Below are 20,689 nucleotides of genomic sequence, written 5' to 3' on the forward strand. Positions count from 1 at the left end.
AATGTAATGTGTATTGCCAAATAAGAACTGAATAGACGTTTTGATAGAAAATAACAACAAAATACAAATACTTCGCCCCGCCTTTCATATTTTTTCACTTTAAATAAGCTTATTCTGTACATATATTTATTGGGAATCTGATTGGCCGCAGGAACAACAAGGGCGGGCTTATGCTTCTTCTGCCGCCGCGGATTGGTTAATCCTTAAAAGAAAGACTTTTTTACGTTCCTCATTGGAGAGAAACATCAAGAGGCCGTTCGTTTGATTGGTCAATGTGGCTGGCGGGAGAGGTTTCTCTTAAGTTTTGAATTTTCAAAGCGGGGACTTGATTCACTACGTTTCAGCACAGCCAAGCAGCGGTTGTTGTTACGAGTTAGCTAGTTATAAACATAGTGTTTAAGTTAGTGCAAGCGCTTGTGTTTGACGGTAAAAATAAAAAGAATGGCTGACCCACTGAAGGTAACTTTACGGTTATTTCGATATTTATATTTGCTGAAAACTTACTGTCAGACTAGCTAACAGTCATTTCTGGTGTTAGCTACAGAGGAACTTTTTAGCAACGGCCAGAGTTAGCTAGCTAACACCCTGTAGCACAACATTAACCAATCATCGTTACCGATATTTAAAACAAAGTAATGCAAAGTGCACTTGTCGAGAAAACAGCAATTCTTGATGTGTCCCTTTCAGTTAGGTAGTAATTCTCAGACACATGGGAAAACATCAAATGCGATGTAGGCCAAAATGTTATGATCCATGACATTAACCGACCAGCAAGCTAACGACAAAATGCTATTTATTTATTGAGTGTTTTTTTTAACTGCATTTAAAAATCTATGGAATGGATGTAACGTTAAGGCAGCACCTCTTTTGTCAGCAGTGTTTAAATTTCCAAACTGGTGGAAATGTGACCTCACAGTGACGAAGTAATGGTAGATAGTATGACTTACATTTATCTTCCTTGAAATAAAAATGGAAACTAGTAAGAACCAATCATGTCTGCCCTTTTGAGGTGTCCTTGAGCTACTCAATGAATCCGGTCCCAGCAACATGAAGGGGGTGTTTAGTAGTCTGTGCACTGAGTATTTAATTTTTGCAGTGGACAGACGTTATTGTGTTCACTAAATACCCCGAGGTTTTTCAAATAAGACTCAAGATTGTAGTAATTACAACAATGTCAGACTGTGAGAAATGCTATTGAAGATGTTGTTCGTCATTGTATGAAGGTTACCTGTAACACAAATGGATGCCCTGCTACTGACTTGCTTGCAATGCAAGAAAATTAACAAAAGATAATCCTGTGTCATTCGCAGCAAACCTTCTTTGAAAACAAGCCGGTGGAAAAGACAAAGAAAGATCCAAAGCGGCTGTCGGTGGAGAGGATATATCAGAAGAAGACACAGTTGGAGCACATTTTGCTTCGACCAGACTCCTACATTGGCTCCGTAGAGCCTGTCACCCAAGTAAGAAGTCACACAGCTATGCCAATGTCTTTTTCAATTGATGGCTTCTCTAAGTAACCTGTATTGATTTCAAGTCCTCCAGTAAATCTCACAGGGGCTGATGTGAGGGTGGACTGTTTTAGATATAATCTGTAGAATTTTGCTTTCCCTGCAAAGTTACAGGATGTCAGGTTTCAGGAGAATAAAGAATTAATGGTTCATGTTATATAAATTTATGCGTCATCCTTGTAGTCACCCGTTGACTTTTTTTCCTTAGCAAATGTGGGTGTATGATGAGGATGTTGGACTGAACTGCCGTGATGTGATGTTTGTGCCTGGGCTTTACAAGATTTTTGATGAAATCCTTGGTGAGTAAATGACTATCATAATTTTAGAGGTGTATAATCAAAATGGACAAAATGTTTTTCCATCCCATGCCAGGCCTATTATAATGAAACTATTTGTTTTTTATCTTCCTATAGTAAATGCAGCTGACAATAAGCAGAGGGATAAGAGCATGTCCTGCATCAAAGTCAACATTGATGTGTGAGTAATAAATAATAATGTACAACTAGTTAATCTCAGAATATCCTATAATCCTACCACAGTGTACCCTAGCTTGTAGGTTGTTAAAAAATCAAGAGCTTTCCTTGGTATCACAGAAGAACATAATGAAATGTGTGTGAATGTTTTTTCCTTTTAGTGAAAACAACCTTATCAGTGTATGGAACAATGGGAAGGGTATCCCTGTGGTGCAGCACAAGGTGGAGAAGGTCTACGTGCCTGCTCTCATCTTCGGGCAGCTCCTCACCTCCAGTAACTATGATGACGAAGAGAAGAAAGTCACTGGTGAGAACTATTTTGGAATTATGAAAACACATTTGATTTGATTGATTGATGTATTTAAATGAAAATGCTGCTTGAACAACCTGGATTTTATTTGTCTAGTTTTGGCCATTTTGTCTATTGGCTGTAACATTTTTGTCGCCAGTGAAATTGCTGTGATCTGGGCTTGATGACAAGGGTAGACACTACTGTACAATACAGTCTGTTAGTGCGAGCAACATGTGCAGTTAAATGATCAGACATGTTTTAAACAAATCTTATGTTTAACTTTAATAATTGAGTTAATCATTATATAGACTCTTTAATAAGACCATTGATCCAGATAAAAGAAAATATTTCATCATAATGGAGGGTTGGAAAAACTATGAACAAATGTAATTAAAAGCCACTTATAGGGTTGTGTATAAACTTGCCACAGCCAAGTTTAGTGTTTATTGTTAGATCCTTTTCTAGCAGCATAACCCACATCTTCACACCAATACTCTTTAGGTGGACGTAATGGATATGGTGCTAAGCTTTGCAATATCTTCAGCACAAAGTTTACTGTCGAGACAGCCTGTAAAGAGTCAAAGAAGACCTTCAAGCAGGTGAGAGGAAAACCAAACTAGATTTTCTCTTTTCTATTCATTGTAACCTGTAAGGGAAAAATTTCATTTTACAGTATGTCCATGTTTTCCACAGACTTGGTATGACAACATGGGCCGGACAGGGGATGCTGCTATCAAATCCTTTGATGGAGAGGAATTCACTTGCATCACCTTCAGGCCAGATCTGCCCAAGTTTAAGATGAGCACGTTGGACAAAGACACACTTGCTCTGATGACCAGGAGGGCCTATGACATTGCTGGAGCCACCAAGGGTGTCCGTGTGTTCTTCAATGGCAAGAAGCTGCCAGTAAGTCACCGCACTGTTTCACTCTTCTGTCCTACTCTCTGGTATTTCTCGTTTTTACTTTTTTAACTGCCTGCCGTATTGTTTTTAAGCTCTTGTGATTTTGCTGGTCATTGCATAAGCCTGTATGGCTTAAATCATGTGATTTAGACTGAAACAGTTGCTCTTGTACTCCAGATAACGGGTTTCCGTAGCTATGTGGACATGTTCGTGAAGGACAAGGTGGATGAGCTTGGTGATACCCTCACCGTGGTCCATGAGACTGTCAACGAGCGCTGGGAGGTCTGCCTCACCATGAGCGAGAAAGGTTTCCAGCAAGTCAGCTTTGTCAACAGTATTGCCACAACCAAGGTAATGTCTCAGTGTATTAAATCTTGTGTAGTGCATTTATTGTTTAAATGTATTGTATACATACAGTATGTAGTGTGTGTGTGTGTTTGTGCGGTTCGTGTGTGTGTAACAGAGCGATTGAGGAATGAGTTTGGCTTATGACCTCCATGCCAAACCCGTAATTTAATTTTTTAATTAGTCTTTTGGAAAACTCACCGTCAATTTTAATTTTATCTTATTTTGTCAGCCCTGTTTGAATTTACATCTTAGAGCAGCTATGAATCATTTTAAGGCTGACTAAACTAGTAGACCAGGTTCCTTTGGCAGCTAAGTACAAGTTTGGCTACTCTCCCAGCCACTTTGTGTCACTGTGATTAAGACTTATGACATTTATTCTGTAAATGGGATCTTATTTTTGTTCTCTGGACCCAGGGAGGGAGGCACGTTGACTATGTGGCTGACCAAGTGGTTGGTAAGCTTATTGAAGTGGTGAAGAAGAAGAACAAAGCTGGGGTGGCTGTCAAGCCTTTCCAGGTACAGTTATATTGTAAACTCTGATCTTATTTGTCTATTTATTTTCTAATGAAAGTACCATTCAGTCATCACATTGTTGTCATAATAGCTGGAGCAATATTGAACAGCTAAATTATTATTAAATATTCTGTAAACAAAACCTAAGTCAGTATGTGTCACTCCCTCTCCATCCAGGTGAAGAACCACATGTGGCTGTTTGTCAATTGCCTGGTTGAGAACCCCACCTTTGACTCTCAGACTAAAGAGAACATGACACTGCAGCAGAAGAACTTTGGGTCCACCTGTCTTCTCAGTGACAAGTTCATTAAACAGGTGCTAATAAAACAAAAACACTGGTTTTCCATTCTTAACAGCAGAAGTGTTATCATTCATTTACACTACTTCCTCTTCACTTTCTGTTCACCATAGGCCACATCCTGTGGGATTGTGGAAAGTATCATGAACTGGGTGAAGTTCAAGGCTCAAACCCAGCTCAACAAGAAATGCTCAGCTGTCAAGCACACAAAAATCAAGGGGGTGCCTAAACTGGATGATGCCAATGATGCAGGTGCTGTCTACTAAACTACTGTCTGTCCATATCATATCTGGCCGTATCTAAACATTAGTGAGTGGCGAACGTCCTGCGATAACCATGTTCTCTGGCAGGTGGGAAGAACTCCATCGGCTGCACACTGATCCTTACTGAGGGAGACTCAGCCAAGACACTGGCTGTGTCTGGGCTGGGAGTTGTCGGCAGGGACCGCTATGGCGTCTTCCCTCTCAGAGGAAAAATGCTCAACGTCCGGGAGGCCTCACACAAGCAGGTTAGGCCCAACAGAATTTTGCTCATAGTTTTTAGATGGCAACTGCCTGTTTTTGCAGATGCATACAGTCATAAAAGGTGTCGTGGAAAACCAACATAATAAGTTTAATAAAATAAATTAGTATGATAATTAGAATGAAACAGTTTGAAGTAAAGCAGAAATAGATGTTTTCATTTCACATATTACTGTTTTATCATGTATTTCTGTACACGTGGCAAACAGCTGAAAGTACAAATTGTTTGGTCTTTCCTCTCAGATTATGGAGAACGCTGAGATAAACAACATCATTAAGATCCTCGGTCTTCAGTACAAGAAGAACTACACAGACCCAGAATCCCTCAAGAGTCTGCGTTATGGCAAGATCATGATCATGACAGATCAGGTGTGTTTTCAGAATGTAGTGATATGTGACATGTCTGTTTTACTGTGCTTATTGTTCTTTAGCCTTATTTCTTATTTATCTCTATATTAATATGACTGGACTCTGCTGTATTCTTGTGATTGTGACAGGATCAAGATGGCTCCCACATTAAGGGCTTGCTGATCAACTTCATCCACCATAACTGGCCGTCGTTGCTGCGCCACAACTTCCTGGAGGAATTCATCACCCCCATCATCAAGGTATGTAATCTCACAGGATGTTTTGGTAAAATTTTGGTTCTAGTTGACAGCCACTCACAGGGATACACAGTTGAATGAATGGAAACTGATTTCTAGCCCTGATAGCAATCCAAAATGCAGTCTGCTTGAATTTACAACAAGACTGCCATCTGGTGGCGAAGTCCTGGAGAACTGTGAACTGAATTAATCTTTGATTTTGGTCTGTATTTTTATTGTGAATGTGTAAATGTTGGTATGACAAGATGTAATTTCCCTCTCTTCAGGCATCTCACAAGAAAACTCAGATGTCTTTCTACAGTATCCCTGAATTCAGTGCATGGAAGGAGAGCCAGTCCAACCACAAATCTTGGAAAGTCAAATACTACAAAGGTTTGTTATAAACCCCTGTGTGGTAGTAAAAAGGACAAGTAAGCAACCTTTCATACCTGACAAATGTCATGGCTACAGCCTTGTACACATTGTAATGCTTTATCTAATAGGCTCTCTTCCTTTGTGGACACAGGTTTGGGAACCAGCACATCACAGGAAGCCAAGGAGTACTTCTCTGATATGCAGAGACATCGTATCCCATTCAAGTACGCTGGACCTGAAGACGATGAAGCTATCACCCTTGTAAGATGTTATACATCTGTTTGGCTCCTACTGAGGAGGATCACATCGAGTTTTGTACTCTGTACACCATTACATAAAATTTCTGCCAGGATATGAGTAGTAGTTGGAGTGTAAATATTATATTCTTGCATCACCTTTTTTTTGCCAGGCCTTTAGCAAAAAGAAAGTGGAAGAGCGCAAAGAGTGGCTGACCAATTTCATGACCAACAGGCGCCAGCGCAGGGAGCACAACCTGCCTGAGGTACGTCCCAACCACTGGTGAACTATATGTGATTTATTTCTGTGTTCAGTTAAGTTTCACTGTATGTTTTACTGTCTTTTCACAGGAGTACCTGTACGGTCAGTCCACCAAGTCCCTGTCCTACAATGACTTTGTCAACAAGGAACTGGTACTTTTCTCCAACTCTGACAACGAGAGGTCAATTCCCTGCCTGGTGGACGGTGCGTGAAATGATTATGATCACCAAGAACAGAATTGCTACTCCGAGAGAGTGGTCTAATGTGTGTCTGTATCTGTGCGTGTGCCAGGTCTAAAGCCTGGCCAGAGGAAGGTGTTGTTCTGTTGCTTCAAGAGAAACGACAAGCGGGAAGTGAAGGTGGCCCAGTTGGCTGGTTCAGTGGCTGAGATGTCGGCATACCACCATGGAGAGGTGACATGACTTTACACTTGAATGAGCTGGCTGGTTTCTTAATTAGTTTACAATGCTTATAATTTTTGTAAACTTGCCAACTTGCCACTTTCTTTATTATTCTTTTTCATTGCTGAATGTAAATGTGAAAGTCTTTCATAGCAAATTTATACTGACTGATTGTGGTGAGAAAAGCCATACTTGGAGGTTTTGATAATACTGATGATTTACTCTCATCAACGCTTTTCATTTTCAGGTCTCTCTGATGATGACCATTGTCGGTTTGGCCCAGAACTTTGTGGGAAGCAACAACTTGAACCTGTTGCAGCCTCTGGGTCAGTTTGGAACCAGGTTGCATGGTGGCAAAGACTCTGCCAGCCCTCGATACATCTTCACCATGCTCAGGTCAGCAGCTTCCTTGCATCCTACAAATTACACTGAAGCTACAGGCCTCTTGCACACATTTAACAGGTTTAAGAATATGAACGAGGTAGTTTCACGGTTTACTTAGTGAGTGATTTACTCAAAAATTCTCCCACCTTTCTCTCCCTCCAGCCCCCTGACCCGCCTCCTTTTCCCACCTACGGACGACAACCTGCTCAAGTACAACTATGATGACAACCAGCGTGTAGAGCCGGAGTGGTACATGCCCATCATCCCCACGGTGCTGGTGAATGGTGCCGAAGGTATCGGCACAGGCTGGGCCAGCAAGATCCCAAACTATGACATAAGAGAGATCATCAGCAACATCCACCGTATGCTCAATGGCGAGGAGCCTCTGCCCATGGTGAGGACAGGAAATGACTGTTGTTGCTTTCTGACATTGTTAACTTGTGTCCTCTGGTGTACGAAACGGATGATGAGGATGATTTTTTTCTTATCTTTTCCTCTCCCATAGCTTCCAAACTACAAAGGCTTCAGAGGCACAATTGAGCAGGTGATGGATAACCAGTTCATGAACAGCGGAGAGATCGCCATCATTAATTCGACCACCATTGAGATCTCTGAACTGCCTGTCAAATCTTGGACACAGGTTAGTCAACTTTATCCTTCCTCTTAGGGATGTATTCAGAATGTTCCATCATGTATCCATCACTAATTTTTAACTTATCCATTTTAAGCACTTTTGAGAACATCGTAATTCCATCTTTATGACAATTTCATGTTATTATCTAGACGTACAAGGAGAACGTTCTGGAGCCAATGTTGAATGGCACAGAGAAGGTCCCTCCTCTGATCACAGACTACAAGGAATACCATACCGACACCACCGTGCGCTTTGTGGTCAAGATGACAGAAGAGAAGCTGAGGGAGGCGGAAGCTGCCGGCCTCCATAAAGTTTTCAAACTGCAGAGTCCACTCACCTGCAACTCTATGGTAATGGCTGCCGCATATATGTACCCATGTAATATTCTCAAGACAGGGGATTAGTGTGCCTTAGGGTTTCTTTCTTTCTTTTTTAGGTTCTGTTTGACCATGTGGGCAGCCTGAAGAAGTACGAGTCTGTGCAGGATATTCTCAGGGACTTCTTTGAGTTGAGGATGAGGTACTATGTGCTGAGAAAGGACTGGTTGGTTGGCATGCTGGGCGCAGAGAGCGCTAAGCTCACCAACCAGGCTCGCTTCATCCTGGAGAAAATCGAGGGCACCTTGGTCATTGGTTAGTAGCTTAATACAATTTTTGTTTGATTTGAAATACTACAAAAAAAGGCAGATAAATTGTTTTTATTTTTACATTTCCGCCCACTAAAGTAAATTATAGTGTTTTTGTGTCATATTAAATCTTCATTTAGAACATCTTCTGAAATTGTAACAATTATAATGGCAGTCACAGTTATTGGTAGATGATTGTTTTAGCCATAATTTTACACGTAGTGTGCTTTGATTTTTCCTTGATCAAAAATATTAATATTGCTCATCTACTTGTAGAGAACAAGCCTAAGAAGGAGCTGATCCGCATGCTGCAGAGTATGGGTTACGACTCTGACCCAGTCAAGGCTTGGAAACAGGCTCAAGAGAAGGTTAGACACTTTGATTCAAATGGCTTTCAGTTACATCAGTGAGGAATGCCAAATAATCAGCCTCCACTCGAGCAAATAACATTATATATTTGTGTTCATGCTTTTAGAATGAGGAGGAGATGGAGGAGCAAGAGGAAGAGGAAGGAACAGAGAAAGAGGACACCAGTGGGCCGGACTACAACTACCTGCTGAGCATGCCCATGTGGTTCTTGACTAAAGAGAAGAAAGAGGAGCTGTGCAAACAGAGGGATACTAAGGTGTGATTCTCAGCTATGCTGAAATCTTACTGATGGTAGCACTGTATCATTTAAAATTGGCCCACCTCACCTAAACTATGTCCCTTTTTGACCCAAATGCTGTTCTGTAGATGACAGAGCTGAACACCCTGAAGAAGAAGAATCCAGAAGACCTGTGGAGGGAAGACCTTGCTGCTTTCTCCGAGGAACTGGAGGTATAGACTCTTTCCCTTTGTATACTTTGTTTTTCATTGTTGTTGCTGTATGTCGTCAGTCACATATGGTGACATACATTGTGTCCATCATAGTTTAAGAAAGGGATTACCAATATGCATATCAAGTGTTGATTCAAGCCTCTGGAAACCCTGGTTACATTCAATAATGTTACTGTCAAACGTTTCACTCCTCAATCATCCCCTGACCTTGTTTTTTCTTGTGCTCAGTGCACTGAGGCCAAAGAAAAGGAGACTGCCACCATGCCTGTTGGAAAGGGGGCTGGAAAAGGCAAAAAAGCAATGAAAATGAAGGAGGAGACTCTACCCACGCCCCAGGGTCGTCGCGTAGTCCCACGCGTTACCAGCACCATGAAAGCTGAAGCTAACAGGAAGGCTGACAAGAAAGGAGACGGAAAGAGGGGCAAGAAAATCAAGGTATGTCTTTTCAAACTTAATGTTTGAGAAGACACTTAACTGTCAGAAAATAACTCCTTTTTTGTGTTGCAAGTCATACGTCTACATCATGCACTTGGACACAGCACAATCTCCAAATGAAAGTTACATTTTGCTTGACTCTTCTTTCTGTAATTGCAGACTGAAAACGTAGTGGTTAAGATGGAGTTTGATGGAGAAGATTCAGACAATGCAGCTCCAAGTGAGGAGCTTGGCTTGGTTGCACGACTGAGCAAGAAAACTAAAGCCCAGCCAAAGGAAAAAGGTGAGGAGGAGCAGTTCAGAGATAAGACATGACATGTATGCAATTTTTTATTTTTTATTTTACAGCAGCAATTACTCAACCCCTCTACCGTGATAACAAACTGACTCAGGTAATGTGTTGCCATAAAGCTTGAGGTGCATAGTGAGATAAGCACATTGACAGATTTATCCTGAATGTTAAATAACAGAGAGGCAAGATTATGTGGATACCACTGGCTACATTACAGTTTGCCAGCAATGCAATAACAACTCTGCACCAGTATCGTGATTTCATTAAGGGAGACCTTTTTAACTGCTCTATCTGGACCTACTGTAACGAAGCGTCGTTGCGTTTTTGTTAAAGATGACTAAGAAACATATTTCTCTGCAGCAGCATCAAAGACGGGCACGCAGACCACTCTTCAGTTCAAACCTGCCACCAAGAAGCCCAAGAAGAGCCCGTGGTCGGACGATGAGCCTGACAATCTGTCCGACAGTGAAATGGAGGCAGAAGAAGCGTTTGCCCCCAGGGAGCGCGTTGAACGCAAAACTAAAGGTGAGTCTACTAGATGACCCCGACCGCCATTATCACTGATACTAAGACAAGTGTATTCATTCAATTGAAAGGACTCTGTTTTGGCTGTCTTCCTGCACACTGAATATTCTAAGCACTTTCCTTACCCAGACAGTGAGGCGAGATGTAATCACTCCAGTGTGTTTTGGGGTTTTGAATTAAAACACTGATAGAAGTAATTTCCTGAAGCTGTTTAACGTACTTATCTCAGTTTACTGATCTTTGCAACAACTGTTTTGTGACTCATCTATTATGGGAAACTTCTTGTTCTCATTTTTCTGCAGTACATTGCAGAATTGTTAAATCAACCCATTCTGTCGCCCATTTCTTTAGCTGCAGTGAAGTACAGTCTGTCAGACAGTGAAGATGATTTTGATGACTGGGTGAACAAGGATGCTCCAAAACAGAAAGCTGTTATCAGTGATGATGATACCAGCTTTGCCCCAGAGCCCAGCACGATGGCTGACAGCGATATGGACTCTCCAGCTCCGCCTCCCAAAGCCCCAGAACCTGCGTGAGTATGAGACCACAGACTTTATGCATAAAGCTTCTTTCACATCAAAGTTTCTTCAGTCAGTGTATTTACCTCCCATTTTTTTCATTTCTATGCAGGAAGAAGGCACCAAAGGGGAAATCAACAGTAAAACAAGCTGAAACCAAGTCAAGCTGTAAGTAGTTTTACAGAGCACCCATGTGATGAGGCTGAGGAACGTTGAGTCTGAGGTTTGATTATTTGCTCTTTGTTGAACTTGCCAGCTCAGTCGGATGATCAGGTGCCTGCATCCAAGGCTCCAGTTCAACGTAAAACCAAAGAGGCTGCCCCCAAGAAAGCTGCAGCTGCCAAGAAACCACCTGCACCCAAGAAGAAGGCTGCAGGTATTTAGACAAGTGTTTAACCTAATTATAAACAGCTCAGTTTGTCTGTGTACATCACAGACTGAAGAGCAGATGCGTAATTAAAATTTAAAAGTTGTAATATGTGCTATTTTTTCATATCAAATGGTAGTAAGTTAAATTGTATTAATTGGTTGCCAGACATTTCTTGTAAGCAGATTAGATATTTAAGGTACATGATCGTGTAAAAAAAAATTATATTGCATCCTTCCCTCATCTATATTCAGTATGGTTGTTTTTCCCGTTAATTTCTCTTAGATGTGAAGCAGCCGTCTATCTTGGATGCTCTCTATAAGGCCAAACCTTCATCCAACACTGCTTCCAAGAAGGTTCCTTCATTTGACTCCAGTGACTCGGAAGGTGAAGCTAAACCTGCGCCTGCAAAGGCAAAGGCAAAGGCAAAGCCTGCTCTCAAACGGAAACAGGCCGTCAGTGATGACTCCGACTGCAGCTCAGACAACCTCATGTCACGGATCAGAGGCAAAGTAACTGCCGGCGGCAAGGTCAGTTTTTACTCTGATTTCTGATTTCAAGAAGGTCTTTAGAAGCTTCATAAACCATGAGGCCTTATACTTTTGATTTATCAATTTATTTAGGCGTTGTATTAATACCTTGTTATGCCTAAAAAAATTTCTGTTTAGAAAACAAAAAAAATGGCCGAGGATGACAGCTTCCAGGTGTCAGACGAGGAAGCAGCAGCTCCTGTAGCTGTGGCACCGCGGGACAAGCCCTCACGTTCCCGGAAACCTGTAACCTACAACCTGGACTCCGACTCAGATGAAGACTTTTAAATTTTAGGCTCCATATGTTGTCACTAATTTTAAGATTTTATATTAAAGACCAGTTCTTTAGTATGTTATACATTCAGTTTGTGCCATATCATTAATATGGCTTCACTTTTGTCACTTTCAGCATGGTTGCATTTACTTTTGTGGCTTGAATGGACCTTAGACCTGCAGTCTGTATCCCCTAAAAAAAAAAAAAAAAGAATTTGTTGCTTGCACTTGGTTATACCTGTTTTTCACCAGGCCCAAGCTTTAAGACTTAAAATTACTGGGTCTTGATGGAATTTACCCTTTTATAATCCACTAGTGTTTTGTCTTGTGTTGTCTTGTAAATATTTCAATGGCTGTTCATTTTATGTTGGAAAAATAAAGCTAACGTGTTTGTACTTGTTGTGCAGTGTATTTGTAAACCCCGCTTGAAGGCTAACCTCTGGTGTAATATGTCACTGATTTTGTCCGTCTGTAGAAGTCGAGTTCTCAGGGGAATTCAAATGGCATCAGCAGGTTCACTGGCAAACAGGTAATTGAAATTGTAAATGATCATAACAACTTAATTGCTTATAATAAAAAACAAGAACAAATCCTGAACTTTAAACCATGAACCTCAATAAAAAAATATATAATGCTGGCCATTGCAAACTGCATGAAGCACACTGCATCAACTATTCTATTATTCCTAACTATTATCCCTTGTGACCAGGGAAATTGGTGGTCCAGCTTTGAACAGATCCTTCCTGCCATTTAGGAAGCTCTTTGAAATGCTCATCAAGAGTTTGCCTTTCTTGGGTAAACATCACTTCTGTCTGGAACTCTAGATGGTTGCAGATTAGGACGTAACAGGAATTTCCTTTACTGTTGCCGCCCTCTCAATTAGAAGCGGCGCAATCCTCAATCATATTCCATTTGGAGAGAGAGAGAGAGAGGAATACAAGTTGGTATGGACATGAGCTTAATGCTTTGATTGGACACAATTTTTTATTTAGGTTTCCCTTTGCTTTATCAGAAGACATACCTGAGTGGCAGAAGACTAAACGAGAGGAGCCTGAAACAGGATTTTTTTTTTTTTAAGGCTAATCAGAGGGGTTAGGTTTTGTGTGTCTCTACATAAGGTAAAGTAAACGGCTCAAGCTGAGCCTGTTTTTTCATTTTGCTGCTATTGACTAGTATAGAGAAGCTGCATCTGAGTTCAATTTCAGACTGGCAATTAACAAACCAACTAGTGTTCTTCCATAAGTAGCTGCTTGTTGGTGACTGAGATTGTATTCATAAAATTTGAGCCCTTAAAATGAAGTTCAAATGTATTGAGAATAACCAGTATTAAGTGTATTACTTTTGGTACAAACATAATGTTTCATATAGGACAGTGTTATTGTTTTATTCATTGAGTGATATGCTTGAATTTCTCTTATTGCAGGTGGTATAGTCATTTTAAAATTTTTGGTTCCGGGCCATTACAATGTGAACACTGTCACCAAACCTTGGCCCTACCCTAAACCTTTGACCTGCAGATTAATGTCACTATGTCTTGTGAAGAGGGCGTTATAAGATACATGTTACTTTCTTTTTTTTATCCAGAGACAGCATCTGCTCTGACAAGGACAGGTGGATAAATCTCCAGTCTTCCAAGAAGCCATACCTGACACAGTGCTGCAATCATGGGTGAATGGAGCTTCCTCGGTGAACTCTTTGGTAACCTCCAGGCGCACTCGCCGATGCTTGGTCGTTTCTGGCTCTTACTCATGCTTGTGTTTAGGATACTGATCCTGGGAACTGTTGCCAGTGATTTGTTTGACGATGAGCAGGAGGAGTTTGCCTGCAACACCCTGCAGCCAGGCTGCAAACAGGTGTGCTACGACATGGCCTTCCCCATCTCCCAGTACAGGTTCTGGGTGTTTCACATCGTCCTCATCGCCACACCTTCCCTGGTTTTCCTCATGTATGCCATGCACCACCATAACAAGAGAAGCCTCCGCTCTGAATTAAGCCAAATTAGCAGCCAGGCGCGCAGAGAGGACCGCCATTTAAAAAGGCTCTACATTGTCAATGTGGCCTTTCGCATAGTGGCAGAAATTGGCTTTCTAGTGGGCCAGTGGTTGCTTTATGGCTTCAAGGTGGAAGCCCAGTTCCCCTGTAGCCGCTTTCCTTGCCCCTACACAGTGGACTGCTTCACCTCCCGCCCTGCAGAGAAAACAATCTTCCTCTGCTTCTACTTTGCTGTAGGGGTGATATCGGCGATTTCCAGTCTTGCAGAATTTTTCTACAGCTCCAGAAAGTTGTTTTGCTCACGCCAGATGCCCTTGCCCACAGAGCGCCTCAGTGTCTGCCAGAACCTCCACAACTTCAAGGTTCTTGAGGAAGCAAAAGCAAGAAGAAGGACAAGGTCAGAGAGCGAGTCCAGCAGTGTGAGGCTGAAGGGAGGACCGCTGAGGAGCAGCAGGAAGGTCTCCAGCATCGGCAACAAGCAAAAGAGTGGCAAATATGCGAGCAGTGGGACACTCACGGTGTGAGACAGCCTTGATTCAAACATGCTGCAGTCACAGTAGTTTCTCTTTTTATTTAAATGTTATAACTACATTTTCTAATTCATGTGTGCCATTTCATTTCATAACTATTGCACAACATGTTAATGATTCAAGGAGTTATTTATGTTGGGAGACACCATAAGGAAATGCTTGGGAGACAGTCAGAAAAGAAAGCAAAGACAAGAGGGATGATAAGACGGATGCATGCATGACATTGTTTGGTTGGCGACTCATTACTGACTGTAAACAGTTCAGGAGGGAAAAGCCTCTGGATTACACTTGGTACACTGTTTAACACTGATTACATCTTTGTTTGGAAGAGAACTCATTGTACATCCCTGTGACACACCCTGTCTGTACGCTTAGCATGAGTCTACAGCCAGCAGCTCGTTAGCTTAGCTTTGCACAAAGTCTGGAAATGGGAGTGAAATGAAAATGTCAAAACATTTGCACAGTGATTTACCAAGGTGTTAAGTTTATTCAATAGTGAACTGTTCATTTACAGAAGTTATACGACTGTCCTTACTGTAGAGTAAGTTTACTTTACAATGAATTCCATTAAAATGGGCTCATGATAACCAAGTAGCTGATTTTTTTTTTTTTTTCTTAATTGTAAATGTAGCTTGAATGTGATGGTATATGAACGAAGACTGTTTTTCACAAAGAATACCTGGCAGCTGGACTGGTTGCTCAGGTTTTGTAGTTGATGCGTATATACAGTATATTTCTCATGATAGTGAAGGAATGAATGAAAATTGCACATACTAGAACCTTTTGTGAGATCCATTATGTTTATGTTTTATTTTTACTGTAGCTTACTTATACACTCGAAAACATTTCATTATTTTCAATGACTGAAACGTTTCTATTGACAACACAATCAATACTTTTAATCACTTTTACAATCACTTTTAAGAAAGTGGTAAAAGTTTAAGATTGAAAAAAAACACATACACACTCTCATTTCAGCATTTGAATATTCTGAATACATATCTATTGAGTTTTGAGAATTAAAAAAATTCCAAATATGTTTGTTTTCTGTTTAAGTTCAGTGGCTGGCAGTGGCATTGACACCAGGATGACCACTAGAGGGAACTGTTAGTTGCCTGATAGACGCACATTTGGTCAAACTGTGCTGTCAGTGAAAGGACATAAATATTGGAATGACTTACCATTTGCAATAAGGGAGTGTCCTACATATTTAACTTTCAAAACACATCTCAATCATTAGCTTAAGTCAGACCAGATCTGTGATCACTGTTAACTCAGCATGTTGCATTTGTCTTTGCTACTCGTGTATTGTCTATTTGTAATTGTATATTTTGAATTGTAACGTTCTTGTTTTAATTTGCCTGGCCAGGAACCCCAGATGTAAATTAACATTCTTTCTACAATCCGGCATTGTCCCTATCAAATAAACACATAAAACAAAGTAAATATTTCTGCCCCCACTCAGAAATGTGTTTCCTTTGCTGTCATTTCACTTGGCTCGTGATGATGACCTTCACTGTGCACACTGGTACATTTGCTACTAGAAGGTTGTTTTTACATTCACCTATTAGGGAGGGGGACGTGGTGCCTGTGCTCACCTTTAATCTGACAATGACAACACAGCTGGTTTGGATATATTATTCATGCACAAGTCTGATATGTAAACTTGAATCCTCCACTAAACACTGAGAACTGACTTTTTAGTGAAGCAGGAGACATAATGTGTCCAGCAGTTGTTATTATTATTATAATTATTATAAATATGAAGATATTGAGAGATTCTGAATTTTTCAATGAGTGAGAAAAAAGTCGATTTTTTAACAAGGTACTTTTTTTTTTTTCGTGGCTAACCAAAATCAGATCCAAATTGTTATCATTTTCATGTGTCTTAAAACTGACTCAGCTTCTGCCGTTCTGAGATCAGTTACGATCGGTTACGATATTACACGCATTATGCGCATGCGCAGACGTGTGTGGAAACTACACGCGCATTAAGTGAAGAGGTAGCAGTAGCATGTAAACGAGCAAATTACACTGATTTAGCATCTTTGTACAAGTCGTTCTGCAGTAAGTTTGAGACAGAATATTGTTACAGGAGTAGTGCAACTCTGTTCAGGAATAGTTCAGGTAGTAGTTGTGTGCGTAGAGAGAGGGAGAGAGAGCGGCGATGCTGGCGACCGGAGCAGACTGTTAGCTAGTTAGCTAGCAGTTAGCCGTATAGCCCTGAGTGCAGAGCAATGTATGTGCACTGTAGGCTATTTGTGCTATAACTACAACGACAACTCTTTAAGATCGAAGTTCCCACCTGTCCACTGTGCTTCTCAACCAGAGTCCAGACTATGAGCCAGGAAAGGTTAACAACACTGAGGCTGGAAAATACAGGCAGGGTGTCATTGTCACTTAATGGTAGATATTTTAGATAGAAGTGATTTTTTAAATTTTATTTATATATTTTCCCTCCATACTGCACAGTAATCTTAATACTTGTTCAGACAGGAAGGAGAAATGTCCAGGCAAAGAGCAGCAAGCTGCAGGAGAGAGACTTTCAGCACAGGAAAGACAGGCAGCACTGAATCATGAAACAGGACAAGCCCTGAATTTAAGAGAGATTTGCTTCTACGACTGTCATGGAAAAGGTATGTGTCAGTCCGGTCCATATTTTTGACACTGGTGTAGTAAACTGCCAAATCACACACTGAGTGTGGGGTGGGGGGGCGTCTGATTCTTAATCAGATTTGTGGAGAAATCGTTTGACACTTCACATTAAAAGACTGAATATAAATTAGACAATTTGCACTTAAACCCTCCAAAGTAGTATTTGTCCATGATACAAAGACAAACCTTTCAGGGCATCTAAATATGTCATGTAAGCTATACGTGTGGGAATATGATCCTGTTGTTACGCTGTACGAACCTCCCAGATATTTCTCTCTGTTACTGTTTCTAAAAGCAAATGAAAGGTTTTGATCTTGCTGCTGCTGAACAAGCCATCTTAATGCCTGCACCAGCCATGAAAATACAGTACAAAATCATGTGAATATACACATAAAATGCCACAAATTAATTTACTGGTGACACAAAATAGCCTCAAGCACTAGTTAAGCAAAAAAGCCAAAATTCTTGCATGAAATTGCATTTTTTCAACAGCAGGTGGCAGCAGTGAAACAAGAAATGATGCTCACTAGAATTATGAGTCTCTGATCTTCAGTGAGATGACTTCATTTGCAGTCACATTATTCCTTTGACAGCATCCACAATTCCAAGTCATTACAAGGGCGGATTTTTTTTTTTTTTCTAGAGACCACTGCACGACACAGTGCCTGCTTAATTCATGGATATTCAAACAGTGTAATGTCTCACTCAGCCATTCCACCTTGAACAAGCTTAGAGCTCCATGTAAACTAAATTAACTGGTTCTTTTGTTTTAAATAATTACTTCCATATTTGCAGTCTCAGATGAGGAAAATGTGATTTTCTTCTGAAGACTTTAGCAGTCACAGATCCAAGTGGCTAATCTAAACACAAAGTCATCTAAGTACTTTCCAAAGAAGCTTATTTTTGACTCAAACAGTCCTCCCAGAAACACACACACACACACACACACACACACACCCTTCCTGCTGTTCCCTGGACGCATCATATATGCAGATTGCAAAGCGGTGCAGGCTCTTTGATGTGCATAGAACAGAATTCTAGATGTGTTTTATATAACCGCTGGAGAGGGAAGGAAAGAAGAGTCGAAGAGGATTACCGTCAAAACTTTCCCTGTTTCCTTTTGTATGCCTGCGTCTCTACCTTTTCATGTCTGCCTTGTCAAACTGGAAGTCTGCCTGTTTCCCTCTTTCTATACCTTCTCCCCAGACTTTCTCTTCTGTGACTCTCCATTCTTCACCCTGTCTTTTCTGAATGCGGGGAGGCCTCGCTGCTGGAGTCTGTCTCAAAGAGAATGTAGGTCATCTGTTTTCAGCGACTCCCTTCACACCAACACGGAGGAGGAGATGGAAGTGATAACATCTTTCTCTGCACCCCCACCCCCCCCCACTCTACCTCTTCCATTCTCCTTTCGCTTTGAGTGAGACACTTCAGGGGCTACCTGTGTCCCCGGTCCGCTCCATGGAGGCTCTGTCAATACACACCTAGCTGACTGACAGCTCCGCATGGGGTGTCTCTGAGCATCTCACATTCTGCTAAGTCATGTAAGGACAGTACTTGAGCAAGATGCTCTCTTTCTCGAGAAACATCACCCCTGCAGTTTGCTTTCTTTGCTCCAAACAAATAACATTAGCAGCTCACTCTGTTGCATTACCCTTTGATTTGGTTTGTTTACGGCACAGTGCCCAGTTCTAAGCAAATCAAGCCACTTGTTTACTGCCCTGAGATTTGCTAACTTGTGACCTGGTAATGTTGATTCCAGTTAGGATACAGTTAGGATAAACATGACACATTTTAAGAACATGAGAAACATAATACTTAATTTTAACATGTGTTATAATTTCTCATTAATTTGCAAGGAGGCTTCCTGGAAATGACAGTTTACTATGTGGCGGAGAGAAAGGAAATAGAAAATGTCCTGTGACGGTACACATGGTAAGAACTCACTCATTTATTCATTTGATGAAAAAAAAAAAACAACAGCAGCAAATGCAATAGTAGAGTTAAAAGTTGATTTCCAGATTAATTTCCTTGAAAGGACTCATAAGATAAAACTGGCTCAAGTAATACATCACCCATTTTACATTTATGCGTCAGCTGACCAGCTGTGGTACTACAGCGAAATAACTTTAATTTTGGCAAAAGAAGGTTATGCTGTCATTGATTTAGATTTAATTGTAAGTATACCAATTGAACACATTTGTTCCACATTACGTACTGTGTTATAGAAACTGTCCTAAGAAATTGCAGTACGTATAACAGTTTCTTCATAAGAAATTAGTAGGAAACTAGAGGACATGTAAAATAAAGCATTACCAAGAAATTTGTTGAATATGAGCATTTGTCCACACTGTGTTACCCTTTATTCTGCTTCGCTTTCCAAGCATGAGTACCCGCTGGCTGTCAGATGTCAACATCTACTACCCTGTACGTACAAACCCCTGGCCCTATGCCTTGATGTGATGGTTTATTTACTTAAAGTCAGGGTCAGATTAACCTACCAGAAGGCCCAGAGCAAATTTATGAGTGGGCCCCAACTCACCACTGGTTTCTGCCGTACTCTGGTGGGTGGGGTTGTGTTTTTTAAATTTTCTTTATTGCAACACCATGAATGCCTTTCAGTCAATTTTCATGGCAGTGCATGCAATAGATATCAAGACATCTCTCTTTAAACAACAAATGTCAACCTGATGGTGGCACTGGAGGAAATATCAGGTGATCACCAGAGTTAGTGGGTTTCATCATGAATCTCTGCACAAAATGTCACTTCGATCCATCCAATACTCGTTAAGAAATCCCAGTCCGGACCAAAGTTGTGGATCCATCCTAGAGCCAGGAGCCATCTTATAATCTGAAAACTTGCATGGATGTTGTTGTACGTGAACAGTAGTGCGCCCCTGTAAAGGATATTCCTCTATGACCATCTGCAGTGCTGACGATGCCATATGCATTACTGTGTGTACTTTCTGACCTCTGGCCTGCCACACAGCCGGCCACAGAACCGGTGGCCAAGGACAGCTTATATCTCTCTCTTCCTTCAAAGCTGCTGAAGCGTGCCTCCAAGTTTATGGCGTCACCGAGGAGCTCGGGTCACCGCACATCACACCTCGCAACTCCATCTCCTTTTCCCTCCTTATCCATCCATCTGTACACCCCCCCACCCCCCTCTCCATTGCCACAGGGTGCGCTGTGTGAATGCAGCATTTACAGGGAAATATCCTTCTATTCCTTTAGTCTTTTCTCTCATCTCCCCTTCCATCTGTTTTCTTCACTTCTTCCTGTTTTACCCTGCCTAAGGGGAGCTGCGATGTGAATGGTGCACTGTCATCCAAACTCACTTCCTCTCCACCACCCCCCCACCCCCTTATTCTCTCTCATTTTCTCAAGGAAAACATTGTG

At 41.2% G+C, this 20,689-nt stretch overlaps 2 protein-coding genes across 3 annotated transcripts; both read left to right on the forward strand.

Moving 5' to 3' along the window:
- Positions 1 to 319: 319 nt before the first annotated feature.
- top2a (DNA topoisomerase II alpha) lies at positions 320 to 12,511 on the forward strand. 2 transcript variants are annotated; one of them, XM_023400144.2, is made up of 35 exons: positions 320 to 459; positions 1,311 to 1,460; positions 1,717 to 1,807; positions 1,922 to 1,985; positions 2,143 to 2,288; positions 2,775 to 2,872; positions 2,967 to 3,179; positions 3,354 to 3,527; positions 3,939 to 4,040; positions 4,215 to 4,352; positions 4,449 to 4,587; positions 4,686 to 4,843; positions 5,100 to 5,225; positions 5,354 to 5,464; positions 5,728 to 5,833; positions 5,967 to 6,076; positions 6,225 to 6,317; positions 6,403 to 6,517; positions 6,605 to 6,726; positions 6,962 to 7,110; positions 7,261 to 7,492; positions 7,604 to 7,738; positions 7,882 to 8,082; positions 8,169 to 8,364; positions 8,634 to 8,725; positions 8,833 to 8,982; positions 9,093 to 9,176; positions 9,405 to 9,611; positions 9,771 to 9,894; positions 10,264 to 10,428; positions 10,780 to 10,960; positions 11,059 to 11,114; positions 11,203 to 11,322; positions 11,599 to 11,843; positions 11,982 to 12,511. In XM_023400144.2, the coding sequence occupies exons 1-35, from the start codon at positions 442 to 444 to the stop codon at positions 12,129 to 12,131; spliced, it is 4,761 nt and encodes a 1,586-aa protein (XP_023255912.1). In that variant the 5' UTR covers positions 320 to 441; the 3' UTR covers positions 12,132 to 12,511. The 2 variants fall into 2 exon arrangements, with proteins under 2 accessions (XP_023255912.1, XP_023255913.1); XM_023400145.2 differs by having other exon boundaries at positions 10,267 to 10,428.
- A 519-nt stretch (positions 12,512 to 13,030) lies between these two features.
- LOC111650282 (gap junction delta-3 protein) lies at positions 13,031 to 16,106 on the forward strand. The gene is made up of 2 exons (XM_023400155.2): positions 13,031 to 13,234; positions 13,701 to 16,106. Exon 2 carries the CDS (start codon positions 13,781 to 13,783, stop codon positions 14,630 to 14,632), a length of 852 nt encoding a protein of 283 aa, XP_023255923.1. The 5' UTR covers positions 13,031 to 13,234; positions 13,701 to 13,780; the 3' UTR covers positions 14,633 to 16,106.
- The last annotated feature ends 4,583 nt before the right edge of the window (positions 16,107 to 20,689 follow it).

The sequence above is a fragment of the Seriola lalandi genome, unplaced genomic scaffold (genome assembly GCF_002814215.2).
Source record: "Seriola lalandi dorsalis isolate HSWRI2012SDOR001 ecotype SW California unplaced genomic scaffold, Sedor1 jcf7180002052132, whole genome shotgun sequence".
NCBI classification, from domain to species: domain Eukaryota; kingdom Metazoa; phylum Chordata; class Actinopteri; order Carangiformes; family Carangidae; genus Seriola; species Seriola lalandi.

Coding starts and splice junctions, on each gene's coding strand:
- top2a (XM_023400144.2), top strand. Junction 4,588..4,685: donor GGATGATGCCAATGATGCAG/GTGCTGTCTACT, acceptor GTTCTCTGGCAG/GTGGGAAGAACTCCATCGGC. Junction 8,083..8,168: donor CACTCACCTGCAACTCTATG/GTAATGGCTGCC, acceptor TTTCTTTTTTAG/GTTCTGTTTGACCATGTGGG.
- LOC111650282 (XM_023400155.2), top strand. CDS start 13,781: ATGGGTGAATGGAGCTTCCTCGGTGAACTCTTTGGTAACCTCCAGGCG.